The sequence below is a fragment of the Nothobranchius furzeri genome, chromosome 19 (assembly GCF_043380555.1).
Source record: "Nothobranchius furzeri strain GRZ-AD chromosome 19, NfurGRZ-RIMD1, whole genome shotgun sequence".
NCBI classification, from domain to species: domain Eukaryota; kingdom Metazoa; phylum Chordata; class Actinopteri; order Cyprinodontiformes; family Nothobranchiidae; genus Nothobranchius; species Nothobranchius furzeri.
Window position 1 is genome coordinate 20,612,845 of NC_091759.1, and position 13,645 is coordinate 20,626,489.

Here is a 13,645-nt window from a genome sequence, read left to right on the forward strand (position 1 = left end):
CGGCAACATTCATTTCCCAATATATTTGTTTACCATCTAAAAACCAGCAATCGTATGCAAAACAGAAATAAAGCAGGATTTGGAAATGTTTGCATTTTTATTGATCGTCACATTCCGTTATGCAGCATCGCCTCATTTTGAATCTTTTATCAGGAGCAGCCACAAAAAAAGATTTTCTTCTTCCATTTGGAGTAAAACGGGTCAACTAAACCAAAACATTACACAATACAAAAAAAAAACAATCACTGCAATAATGATCAGATTGTAAAGATAAGGAAAAAATTAAGGTGCACAGAAAACAAATAACTTCTAAACACACGAACATCCCAACACTGACGTTAACACTGCTGATAGATAATACTAAAATAAACACATATAGTGGCAACATAACAGAATTGAATAAACTGAACAGCTAATTGTTCTTTGAAGTTAACACGAACACAATTATCCGTGTAAAACGTGAGCGTGAACACATTCAGCTGTTGTTTTTTCCAACTGGAACACTCCGACCTGAAACATTCAAACATAAAACATGTTTTCTGAGCAAACATCCTAAACTCTGGTAGGATCAAAACAAGACTTTTGTTCGGGTTTCTATTAAATGACGGTCAGTTTTAAAAGAAAATAATGCAACATCCACCTGCAAAAGGCATAATGCATCTTTCACAATCTGGCCTTCAGTTTAACTGTTCAAACTTTAATCCAAGATGAACACAAATCAAGTTTCTCTATTTTAATCTAAATATGTTTAGTCAAATAATAACGTCAAACTTCCTTCAGTAGAAGATTCGTAATAGAGAAATGAGGTAAACTTGTTTTAAACATCCCTGAAGGCCAAAATGTGATCAGATCCCAGGGAGATTCAGGAAGTGCTTCCATTCAGTAGGGAATTCCAGCTCTGAAGTAAACATCGGAACCGGGGCCGTAAACCCCGGGCTGAATGAAAGCATTCGGATGCATCGAACTCCAGCCGGCGGCTTCTCCATAACCGCTGCCGCTCACCGGGCCAGCTGGGTGGTGGATGGAGGTTGTGTCGTAGCCAGTCTGGTGGTGGTTGCAGTAAAACGTGCACACCTGGTTTATCTGGCTGATGTGATGGTCTGCATACGGAGTGGTGTAGTCCTGCGGAGCGGTCTGGTACCGGCTGTAATCTAACGGGATCCAGCTGATGAAACTGGGCTCGGAGATGCTGCCGCTCTGAGACGGAGCACCCCCCGAGTAAGTCTGCACATTTGTCCGAGCGGTTTCTATAAACGATTCTACTTCACCGGACAAGTCGGGATTCCTGCGCGGGCTGCCCGGACGAGGCCCGCAGCCAGCCCACGCCGTCTGATGCTGCTGCCGTCCGTAACGCTCAAATGAACCGGAGTGTGTGTTCCCGTTTCCCGCCTCGTGTCTCGGTTGTTTCAGTCCGGACTGCAGACCAGGATCCCCCCACTCCCGTCCGTAGTGAGAGTCAGACCAGCCGTTACCGTGGTGCTCAGGAGGCAACGGTCTCTCGCTCCAAGCTCCTTCATTAATCCAGTCTCCGTACCCGTTATGTCCGGATCTTTCCTCAGAACCACGTCCATCATACTCGCTCTCCACAAACGGGGGGAAGTTTTCACTTGTATCTTGAGAAATGGTGACTTTGATTTGTTCTTCTGCTGCAAATCCACCATAATCCTCCTCTACCTGCTGCTTCAACGGTGAACCGTCCACCTCTGAAGGAATTTCCTCTTGGTTGATCTCTAAAGTCTCGCAGTCGGCCCGTGAAACAGGACCCGGGTGAGATAAGGATGAAGCAGGCAGCCCATGGAGGTCTCCCTGGTTGAAAGACGTCCTCTCCACCAAGACGGCGCCTTTATGGACAGGCATGCGTATGCTGAACACTGTATTAATCTCTCCCTTCCTCCTCCTCTTCTTCTTCTTTGCTCGTCGCACCACGGCAATGGTGTTTATCCTCGACTCTGCAGGCTTGGCCACACCTTTAAAATAGAACAACGAGTCAAAAAACTAGAGACGCACAGATTCTGGTTTAGAAGAACTCGATGTTTACACGAGTTTTCTTTCGGTTCTGGTTTATTTGAAATTGATGTTTCTCAAAAAGAAGCTAGCAAGTAACGAGCGTGGGTTTACCAACCGAGGGAAACTCAGATTTTTGTTTACGGCTGTTTTTTTTTTTTTGTGCATCTCAACAAAACTTATTCTTGAAAAATGAAATGAAGCTTAAAGGAATACTTTTTAAACTAAGACCACTGTTAAGAAAGCGGAGATAAATGCAATTACAGACTTAAAGTTCATTAAAATCCAACCAGAGTTTCAGTTTGCTAAAACTTAAAGGTGCAATTTGCAAGTCTGACACCCTGTGGTCAAATTTGGTTACTGCAGCTGATTTCTGAGCAAAATTCTGACGTTCTCGCTGTCGTTCTGAGTTTCATGGATGCTGCCGGTTAGGAATCAGCACCAGAAGACTCTAGATGAATCAGACCAGTCACACACAGTAAGATGACAAGTAGATGAGTACATCAGGTGTTAGCACTCTTGGATGTTTTGCGGTAGGAAGCACTTACCACACGTATTACGGTCATTTGTCTCCGGCATTAAAGGAAGTGTTGCGTCGTCTAGCTGTTAGCTTGATGTTCTGAATGACTCATTAAAGGAAGTAAAAGCGCCATGTCATTTTTATCCTGAAGCGCTATATAAAGGATCTTTTCTTCTTTCTTCCTCTAAAACGTCACGATTGACTCATTGTTCACTTCACACATACATTTCACTGTAATATTGAGTTGTTGGTAATTGTAAAAGTAGCTTGAGATATTTTTAAAGCAGACTAGTTGTATTTAAATCACCATTAGCATTGTTAGCTCAACATTAGCCTCTAGCCTTCTTTACCCGATATTAGATAAAACTAAAATATATTGTGGCTTTTTAGGGGTACAAGAAATAACTTCTGGGTCACTCCTGTTTACTGGCTTCGGTGCTTTAAACAACTCTGGAGCCATTTGCCTGTCGGTGTCCAATTACAAATGCATGCACCACCATAGCCGATTTACAAAGCAATAATGTCAATTTGCTGCAACGCCGTGGCGGCATCAGGGAGCGATATATGGTCAGACTGTGGTGGTAACGTGGTGCAATTGTGTCCTTTTTACTACGTGATGGCGGTATAAAGGGGGCATGGGGGCAGTCTCTGCACCACCGTGCACACTCGATTATCTTGGCCGTAACTTGCGTTACGTTTTTTTGACAAGCCGCTCCTAAAGATGTCTGCCCTCCACAGTCCCTGTGCAGTCTCTGGTGATCTGAGCACCGCCTCTAACAGAGAGAAGCTCATGGAGCGCTGCATCGCTTCAGCTTATCATTTCATCTGCTTCCATTTACAAAAGTAAAATTTATTGTCCGTGGTTACTTTCATTTTCAATATAGTTACCGGTCGGAGCTCAACAGTAACTCCTTAAGTGATCATGGCACCGCCCTCTCTTACGGCCAGACGCATTCGCTGTTTATAGGACAGACAATTACCGCAATATTACTACCAAGCAAGGCGGAAGGAATGTTTCAAAATTCATGCATCGCCATGCCGCCATGGCACATTTATAAGGTGCACCGTTGCAGTAATGTTATGCTGATTTGCCAGGGCTTGTTAGCTCGGCACACTCAGCATCCTCAAACTTAAGAGTGTAAACAGTAACTTCGTCCCTCTTTAGTTTTTTTTTTCCTTTCTCTAAAGTAGAAAAACTAGCAACCTCCCTGCTGGCTGAGAATAAAATGTGTCTCAGATCAGTCCCGACATTCCCTCCAACATGTTTGACACATTAGACCGTTTTGTGATTATTTCACTGTAGAATAATTACAAATTGCACCTTTAAAGAGCAAGTCACCCTCTACCAGAGTCTTACTCAACTCCCACTTCCCGTTTGAAAATTGCAACAAATGCTGTTGCCTAGCAGACCGAGAGGGCGGAGCCGCTAACAAATACACACACACACAGGATCACAACGACATTGTGACATCATACGGTACCAGCTAACGTTCTAGGGTACCTCTTAGCCAATAGCGGTGGCAGATTTAAAATCAAATGCAGTGCAGAGTTTTTACCTGACAACGGCACAACATTGACAGTTGTAGGCAGAAAATTTAAATTTTAACTAAAATGCACTAAAGTGCTAAACTACTGACTACACGTGTCTGCAGCATGATTAGACATGCATTTATATAGTTTATCAGGAAAAAAAAGTTGATTTGGGGGTGACTTGCTCTTTAAAAAAACCTTTTTCTCCTGCTTTTCGCGTTCCAGAGGCAGGTGACGGTGATCAAAAACAGGATGTAGACGCTGGAAAAACGCACCTTTGACAGCTTCTTTTTTGACTGGGACGTTGAGGTCAACCCACCCACTCGACTGCATCGTCAAACCTTAATAACGAAAAACAAACAAACAAAAAAGGCCACAGAGAACGACGACACTCTAAAGTACTTTGAGTCGTGTTAAATCATCGGTACCTAAACATGTCATAAACGCACACACACGCAGCAGAAACCCTGACCAGGTTGTGTTATTCTAAGAAAACGGAGGTGAGAATTTCAGTAACAAGTTTAGGTAGAATGAATTGTACTCACAAGTCAGAGCTGAGAAGCAGAGATGGAGTAAAAGAGTTGGAGGGTTAAAGGGAGGAGGATTTAAAGCGTCTCTACTTACACCAGTGGTAACTTTTGCCAGAGAGTTGCTTACAGAAGGATTCTGGGACATTTACTATCTGGGAACATGAGATGTTTGAGACCAGTGCAATCACGACCGTTTCACAAAACAAATAAAGCCATTTTAATTCGATTAGACTTTCACATAACTCCTACCATGCACAGCTGTAACATGAAACATGGAGGGAAATATGTTTTACTTTGTGATTTATTAGTAGAAAATGATCCAATGTATCTGCAAGTGGCAAAAATGTGCAAATCTTTGATATCTGGGTAAATTTTCCAGGGCTGTGGAGAATTTGTTTATCTTTAGAAGACCTCCATTGTGCTATTTTACACCTTCCAGAGCAACAATGGGCGCAAAATATGATCAAAAGTTGGCGTTGGCGCTATGAGGCGTCATTTTTTATGAAATATAAGTTATTTTCTTGAGCCATCCTTCAACCCAGAAATAAAGATTCGATGAAACCCGCTCTCCCCCTGTGTGATCCCTACAATAGTACACAGCTGCAGACCCGGAGACATGTCCCGCTCAGCAATTACAATTCTAGTCTCAAATTTATTTCAAGATTCTGTCTTTAAAAATTTAAAAATGAGAATTTTTTTTACATAAAAAAATGATCTAATTTTAATTTATGTCCCTTATTCTCAAGTTTGTCCTGATAGTTAAGGGTCAGCCGTAAGAGGCGCAGCTGGAGAGACTAAAGAGTCCTCGAGGATCAGCCATGTTGGATTCTGCAGCTCGTCTTTAACCTCCGGCTGACCCAAAAGGTTCTAGGGTTGTGGAGAACACCCTGCCATGATCCAGTCCCTAAATCTGTGCTTAAAGAGCAAGTCACCCCCTACCAGAGTATTACTCCACTCCCACTTCCTGTTTGAAAAATGCAACAAATGCTGTTGCCTAGCAGACCGAAAGGGTGGAGCCGCTAACAAATACACACACTCACGACATTGTGACATCATAATGTACCATCTAACATCATAGTGTACCTCTTAGCCAATAGCGATGGCAGATTTAAATTCAAATGCAGTGCTGAGTTTTTACCTGACGACGGTGCATCGCTGGCAGTTTTAGGCAGAATATTTAAATTTTAACTAAGATGAACTAAAATGCCGAATTATTGACTACACTTGTCTACAGCATGATCAGACACACATTTATATAGTTCATCAGCAAAAAAATGTTGATTTGAAGTGACTTGCTCTTTAAAGAGCAAGTCACCCCCTACCAGAGTATTACTCCACTCCCACTTCCTGTTTGAAAAATGCAACAAATGCTGTTGCCTAGCAGACCGAGAGGGCGGAGCCGCTAACAAATACACACACACACAGGATCACAATGACATTGTGACATCATAATGTACCAGCTAACATTCTAGGGTACCTCTTAGCCAATAGCGGTGGCAGATTTAAATTCAACTGCAGTGCAGAGTTTTTATGTGACGACGGCACAACACTGACAGTTTTAGACAGAAAACTTAAATTTTAACCAAAATGCACTAAAGTGCAAAACTACTGACTACACGTGTCTGCAGCACGATTAGACACACATTTATATAGTTTATCAGAAGTACAAGTTGATATGGGGGTGACTTGCTCTTTAATGACTGCAGAACCCTTTCCTCCAACACCCGAATGAGCAGACAAGCACCTTCGTGGGTCTTCTGTAGTTTTTATTTTACACTAAATCAGGCACTAAGCAGAAGGTGCTTCCTTAAACACAACTAAACCTCAGAGGTTTAACCTTTTTGCCACTTACAGATATGCATTATTGGAGCATTTATTCACTAAACTAGACGAGATTTTGAGTTTCTCTTCGTTGATTAAGAGCTGACGAACCTTTAAGAGCGGCTAAAGGGAAAAACTGATACCTCCATCTGTCCTCCGCCCTCCAGTTGTTCCACTTTGTGAGCCAGAGATGGGAGAAGATGGAAGTTGGCTTCAGAATTCTCACTCATCCCCTCCAGTAAGCTGGGGTGCGTTTCCATCTATAAGTCACACCTGCGCTGTAGTAGCTGCTCCGGAGGCTCTGTGCGTTAAACCGCGAACAAACCTACCAGGTAGTTGAACAGGTGAGAGGAGCTGGTCAGGTGATCGGTGATGTCACGCGTGCTGGATCTGACGCGGCAGCAGTGACACAGGAAACACTGCAATCTCCCACATTCACTTTTAAACCCAACGACACGAGAAAGACCTGTTGGAAACCAATAAATGAGCTTATCGTGACTTCGGCCTGTTGGGGAGACGTGATCTTCCTCTGAAGGCGGAACAAAAGCTTTTTTCTCAGCTCACCAATCGGAGGTGTGCCCCCTGAGAAGTCCTCCACAGAGCTCCTGCTGTTCTTGGATGACGTCTGAGTGTTCTTCGTATGAGGTGCTGGAGGACGTCGTAGACCTTCGTTTTGTGCCGACACCTTGTGCGGTTTCGTGTCTTCTGGTTGGGTTTGTGTCAGCAGAACGACCCTCTGTGACTCGACGGGATAATGTAAGGAGAGCATTTCTGAGAAGACTCCCTGATTCGCCCCTCTGTCTCGTAAGACGTTTATCAGAGCTACAGCTGTGGCGTTAAAGAGAGAAGACATAAAATGTTGCTGATTTTGTTCATTTATGCTTTTTTTTGTCACCTAAAAGTTTCAAATCAGCAAAAGCATTTGGATGTCAGACAAAAATAAGCTCGACTAAACAAGTTCGCTAACCGTAATGTTCACTCTCTGTAGCCATCTTCTGGTAAACAGCATCAGGAACTTCAAACAACTTTAATGGAAGAAAAAAAAAAAAAAAGCACATTCAGTGAATCGCTCGTCTGCTTTCTGGTTCAAACGAAAAGGACCGAAAAAAGTTACCTGGACTTCTCCGGTTCCCTCTTTTCTCTCCACAACCGTGGCCAACTCTATCAGCGGCCTAGCCAGCATCGAAAGATCCGCGTCCTTCTGCCACTTATACGCCAAATGGGGATGACAGGTTTTCTGATGGGAAGAGCGTTGTCTATTAAAAGTGTATCCAAAGCAGCACATACGAGTACAATCATGACTTTTCTTTAATGCTGCTTACGATGTAGCTGAAGATGTGGCGACTTCCCTGTATGTGGTTCCGGATATCGGCCTTGGTGACCCGGCGAACGCAGACCTCACACAAGTACAAGGTTTCTCTGTTGTCCGAGCCCACATTCACACACTCGAAGATGCTGCGCAGGCCTGAATACACACACACACACGCACACAAAATCCAACAAAAATGTCTGAATAAGAAATTAAGCACTTATAGCACAAATTTGCTAGCCTAGTGAACTAGACCAAATTCTTGCGTTGCAAAGTTTGGTCTAGGCATACTCCATTGGAACCTCCGCAGCTCCTACCAGGACTCTGGCTAGCCAATCACAGCTCTCTAGAGGGGTTTCAAACACATAAAGAGCTGTGATTGGTCCATAATGGTGGGCCAATCATAGTGCTCTATCTGCTTAGTGAACAAATCACAGATCTTTATCCGCTTTGTGGGCCAATCAGGGCACTCTATATGCCTGGTGGGTGGGATGATGCAACAGAGTGAAACAAGAGGATGTCACATTCATTGTCCAGTGGAATGCGGAGATCATTTGAAAGACAACGGTAGAACCCGCCCCACAACTGAGACCCGTCAATGGAGCTACAAAGGCTACAAATTTGCAGCTACAAACCAATGTAGGGCTGTCTTCTGGTCTTGTCGTTGAGATAAGACTTCAGAGAGTTGAACAACTGGCTTTTGTCTGAAGGCTCTGAAAACAGAAAATGGATCAAAGTGAATTTAGTAGAAATGTTGAGCTTGCAAATGGCTTCAATGATCGTCTCACCTGGCTGCATCCTGCCACCGAAGAACAAAAAACACCTGTGCACAGAAATCAGGCATGGAATAAATATATTTCTTTAAGAAAACGGTTGTAGTTGTGCCTACAAGCACAAACAATGAAATATTTACATGTAAAAATCCACATTACTGTACTTACTCAAACAGATAAAAAGTTGTTTGTGATTATGGTTTTAAACGCCAGATGGCGCTGTGGCACAGAGCTACAAACAGTAAACAGGAAAAGAAATTATGCAGTTTTCTGACCCGCTTGCTAACAAAATTACGATTTTCAGTAGTTTTACTGCCTCAAAACATTAAAAATGACCGTCTTGTTATCTTATTATTGATTTAGAACAAACAGGTTTAATATTAATGACAGAAAAGTCACGTCTTTCCTGTTCAGTATTTTCAAACGACACACACATTTTCAACACACATATTATTAAACAGTAACGTAAAAACGACGTTTTCATTAACTCGTTAATTTTTACTTTTCGTCCATAAACTCTGAAAATATCCAAACTCTGGACCGTCTCATTTTAAAGGCGTAGCTAACACGCAACAACTCCACCGACAAACGTTGCTAACAAAACTAACGTAACTAGCGGCTACTTACCTCCACCTGTAGACCGAATCGCTGTCGAAGATTCCAGAATTGCGTGAAGATTTGTTCTGAAAGCGTTATCTAGACTTGCCAGAAGGATGTTTCTTCCGCGTGCCTTCTCCAGCAAGTGTGCTTCTGCTGCTGCGCCTCGAGCTTGTGCGTCATGCGTCTACGTAGTACGTTAAGTCAGCAGCACTTACATCCGTTGTGCGTAACCCACCGATTTCGGATAATATTTCAAAATAAAAGCAAAAAATACTTTTCCATCTACTGTAACAAAAATAAAAATATAATTACAGCATTAATAAAAAAATATACAGCGACATAAAATATATAAAATCTGGTTTAATTAAAGAATTTGAAGGCTGTTTCATTTCATGTCAGAGAAATTAGTGAAGACTATTTGGTGGTTTACCCCCCCAATCGAAGCTCTTTGTGCCGAGTGTCAAGCGGAGGCATTGGGTCCCATTTTTAAAGTCATGACCCCGCCTGTGGATTTGAACCCACCATCTCCCAGTCTCAGGGAGGACACTACCTCTAGGCCACTGAGCTAGTATAAAGACCATGTTTTAGTTTTGCTCTTATTTGAACAGCAAAAGGCATAAAATCTCTCTTTACAGAACCTGTTTTGAGTGTGTTCCTGGGTGAATTTTAATAAGTCAATTAAGACAAAGCCACAGAAACAATCACAGTTTACAGGATCCTGGCTCAAAATCATTCCAAGTCCCTAACCACCAACAGTGCCTTCAGAAGACTCTTCCAGAGTTTGACTGGACCCAGGATTTTTATTTGAAAACAATCCCTAAGGAAATGTGCATGAGGTGCTCTTCTCTCATTGGTCTGTTGACTCTTTCTTCTCCGTAGGGCAAGAGGTTACTTCAACAACAAATCATGTCAGCACCAACAACATACTTCTACTCTCCATGTGTAGGACAGCAGTAGCTCAGGAGGCAGAGCGGGTTAGGTTGCAGGTTCGATCCCAGCTCAGAGATCGCTGCTCTTGTGTCCTTGAGCAAGACACATAACCCACCACGCCTGCTGGTGGGTGTTCGGAGGGACCGGTGGCACCAGTGTTCAGCAGCCTCGCTCGCACCCCAAGGCAGCTGTGGCTACATCGTAGCTCATCATCACCAGCGTGAGTGGGTGAATGACTGATTGTGTTGTAAAGCACCTTGGGGGGTTGTAGAACACTAAGAAGCTGCTACGCAAATACAGGCCATTTAGGTCTGACCTAAGTATTTAGTTTATAAAATAAATATTTAGCGTGCTCACTACTGAGTTGGGAGCGTTAACATTTATAAATATGTAACAGGGTGAAATATGACCCTTTCTTCTCTTATGAAAGGCTAAATAACCCAAAATACTGCTGTTGACTGATGACTGCCTTTACAAATGGCACTCCACATAAAGAATAAAACATAAAACATACGCTCACAACAAAAGATCATTTTTATTTTGTGAGTGTAATTAGGCTGTACGGTACATTAAAACGTGTTGTTTATGTTGCTCCAACTTCAACCTTACTACTAAAATAGTTTATTCAGGTTTTCAAATGTAATGTTTATAATTTAGTAAATAGGATGATTTTTGTTGGATTATTTTAGCAGCAGAGGTTACATAGAGTGAATCACAAGCACAGGTGAAAGATATAACTTTTATTTTATCTCTGCAGAGAAGAAATGCGAAGACCAAGAATGAACCAACCCAGTGTGGAGTTCGGCAAATCTCAGAGAGCCTGCTCCCTCCGTGCGCCTTTTATTCAGTTACAGAGTTTGAAAACACATTCCTTTACTAATGATAAATGGCAGCTTCATCCGGGAAGTTCCTTTTCTATCTCTGGGTGTTCCGGACATTCAACCAAGACGGGAGGCTGACCATCGAGTAGCATCCTTCAATAAGGTCGACCTGACCCAGTAAAGACTACATGGACCTTGGGTGCACTGCAATCATTATTACCCAGAACCGGGGGTGCTGTGACGTGATATCCTTAACACAATACAGGTGCTTTCCAAGGCTGTTAATCACTAAGACATGTGAGCCTAGTTCAAATATTTGTGCATGTTAAGTGTGACCGTGTTGGGTAAATGGCCTGTATTTGATATAGCGCCTTCTAGAGTCCTGGAACCCCTCAAGGCGCTTTACAGCACAATCAGTCATTCACCCATTCACACACTGGTGGGGATGAGCTACAGTGTAGCTACAGCTGCCCTGGGGCGCACTGACAGAGGCGAGGCTGCCAAGCACTGGCGCCACCGGTCCCTCCGACCACCACCAGCAGACAATGTGGGTTAAGTGTCTTGCCCAAGGACACAACGACAGCGACAGACTGAGCGGGTCTCGAACCTGCGACCTTCTGATTGCGAGGCGAGCACTTAACTCCTGTGCCACCGTCGTAAGACTTTATCATTTATTATGTGTGATAACAGAAATTTCGTTACCAGATGCTCCCTATCAATTTTTATATTCGATCAGAACCAGCAGACTAAAGAGTCTTATTTTAATGGTTTATGGATTACATTTCCGTTTATAAACCTTGTATTGGCATTAAAGAGCAAGTCACCCCCTACCAGATTCTTACTCCACTCCCACTTCCTGTTTGAAAAGTGCAACAAATGCTGTTGCCTAGCAGACCGAGAGGGCGGAGCCGCTAACAAATACACACACACACAGGCTCACAACGACATTGTGACATCATATGGTACCAGCTAACATTCTAGGGTACCTCTTAGCCAATAGCAATGGCAGATTTAAATTCAAATGCAGTGCAGAGTTTTTACCTGACGACGGCACAACACTGATAGTTATAGGCAGAAAATTTAAAATTGAACAAAAATGCAATAAAGTGCAAAACTATTGACTACACGTGTCTGCAGCACGATTAGACACACGTTTATATAGTTTATCAGAGAAAAAAAGTGATTTAGGGGTGACTTGCTCTTTAAATAAAACATCTCATCGCTGCTGAAAAGTTCTCATGTTTATCTGAAACATCCCAGATTCTGACAGCGTCACAAGGACATAGAAAAGTTGTTTTAATCTGGTTTTACCATCTGGGGATTGCTTAGAACAGAATTGGTGAACAAACTGTTCTTTTCACAGAGATAAGACCACAAGTCGTGACCTAAGCTCACTCGAACTGATGGAGGAAAACGGTGAAGCGTCCCTCACCTTGGGATTCATTTTAAACATCTGTCAGAGAACCAGGCGGGTTCATGTAGGAGGAGTCCCTGGCCACGTGAAGATGGACACCAGGGAGTGTGAGATGTTGCAGCCCTAATGTGTGTGTGCTTGTGTAAACATAAAAATACTAGGCCTTCCAGGAGAGGATGAGTCTCTCCAGGACAGCACGAAGCTCTCCATTTAGGGCATTGTCTGCATCTGTGCTGAATCTGCAGAAATGAAGCTTTTCTGAAGTTTCAGCAGCTGCACAGACAGAAAGCCCATTAAATCTGCAATAAAGGCCCTCTTTCTGTCAAGGGTTGGTGTAGGAGGAGGTTTAGGGCCCAAAATGCAAAGAACCAGATGAACCAGGCAGGAGGTAGATGATGAAAATAAATCCTTTATTTAGGAGTAATCAAAAGGCATGGAGCCAAAAACCAAAAATCAAAAAAGTTCAATAATCTAAACTGAGTCATAAAAAACACTGGAGGACTAGAGACACTAGAGACACTGGAAACACTGGAAACACTAGATACCAGGAAACAGGAACAAGACTGACAAGAACAACAAACAACCAATGGACCGACACGAGACAGAGACAAGACCAAGCTTATATAGACTGGGAAGATGAATTGCAGGTGCGCGGGGAGAGGGACCAGGTGACTACAATTACCAAATAAGGGAAGAGGAAGAGAACACTGGTGGGAGAAAAACACACTAAAAACTGAAAGGCTGTAACAAAGACAAACGACCTAAGGGAAAAAACAAAAGACCAGAAGGCATGAACCATAACTACAATACTAAGGGGAAGCTGACACTAAAGGAAGACACTACAGCAAGAAAACTACAGGGGCGTGGCTAAGAGGGGGCCAAGAGAGCACAGGACCTGGGAGGGGAATGTCTGAGGGGGGAAACCTAGAGGGCAAACGGGGAACACCAGGAGGCACATGAGGAGACGCAGACACAACACATGAGGGCGCTAGAAAACACAAAAGGAGAACCTGGAGTGGGAATTGGAGGGGCTGGGGAACAAAGGGACACAGAACAGGACACTTTCTGCAGCTGACCTTCGGGTCTTTTGCTTCATGTAGGTTTTGCTTTTGCTTATTTTGGTTTAACACAACAGGTGCACACAGCCTGATGCATCAGACGGGTGCAAACGCGTTTCCGTGGGAGTTTCGTCCTGCAGGTTTAGAGGACGGAACAACCGTGAGTTGGAATATTTTTCTGTACTGGAAGAATCTGGGAGTGAAAACTTCAAGTCTCCAGGAAATACCTCTGTGTGGGTGTGGGTGTGTGTGTGTGTGTGTGGGGTGATCTGCTTTCCTTTCTAGGAGGTCATCCTCCCTCCATCTTTAGGTCAAAAAACACTAAATCTGGGTGG

At 43.3% G+C, this 13,645-nt stretch overlaps 1 protein-coding gene across 2 annotated transcripts; it reads right to left on the minus strand.

Annotated features, from left to right (window-relative positions):
- Nucleotides 1-78: 78 nt before the first annotated feature.
- Nucleotides 79-9,253, minus strand: LOC107394810 (uncharacterized). 2 transcript variants are annotated; one of them, XM_015973944.3, is made up of 13 exons: nt 9,115-9,253; nt 8,656-8,719; nt 8,503-8,537; nt 8,350-8,427; nt 7,728-7,870; nt 7,520-7,642; nt 7,373-7,430; nt 6,970-7,233; nt 6,735-6,871; nt 6,549-6,665; nt 4,679-4,736; nt 4,330-4,395; nt 79-1,967 (listed from the first exon to the last, which is right to left on the minus strand). In XM_015973944.3, exons 3-13 carry the CDS (start codon nt 8,510-8,512, stop codon nt 880-882), a joined length of 2,142 nt encoding a protein of 713 aa, XP_015829430.3. In that variant the 5' UTR covers nt 8,513-8,537; nt 8,656-8,719; nt 9,115-9,253; the 3' UTR covers nt 79-879. The 2 variants fall into 2 exon arrangements, with proteins under 2 accessions (XP_015829430.3, XP_070403458.1); XM_070547357.1 differs by lacking the exon at nt 8,656-8,719 and having other exon boundaries at nt 9,115-9,250.
- Nucleotides 9,254-13,645: the final 4,392 nt, after the last annotated feature.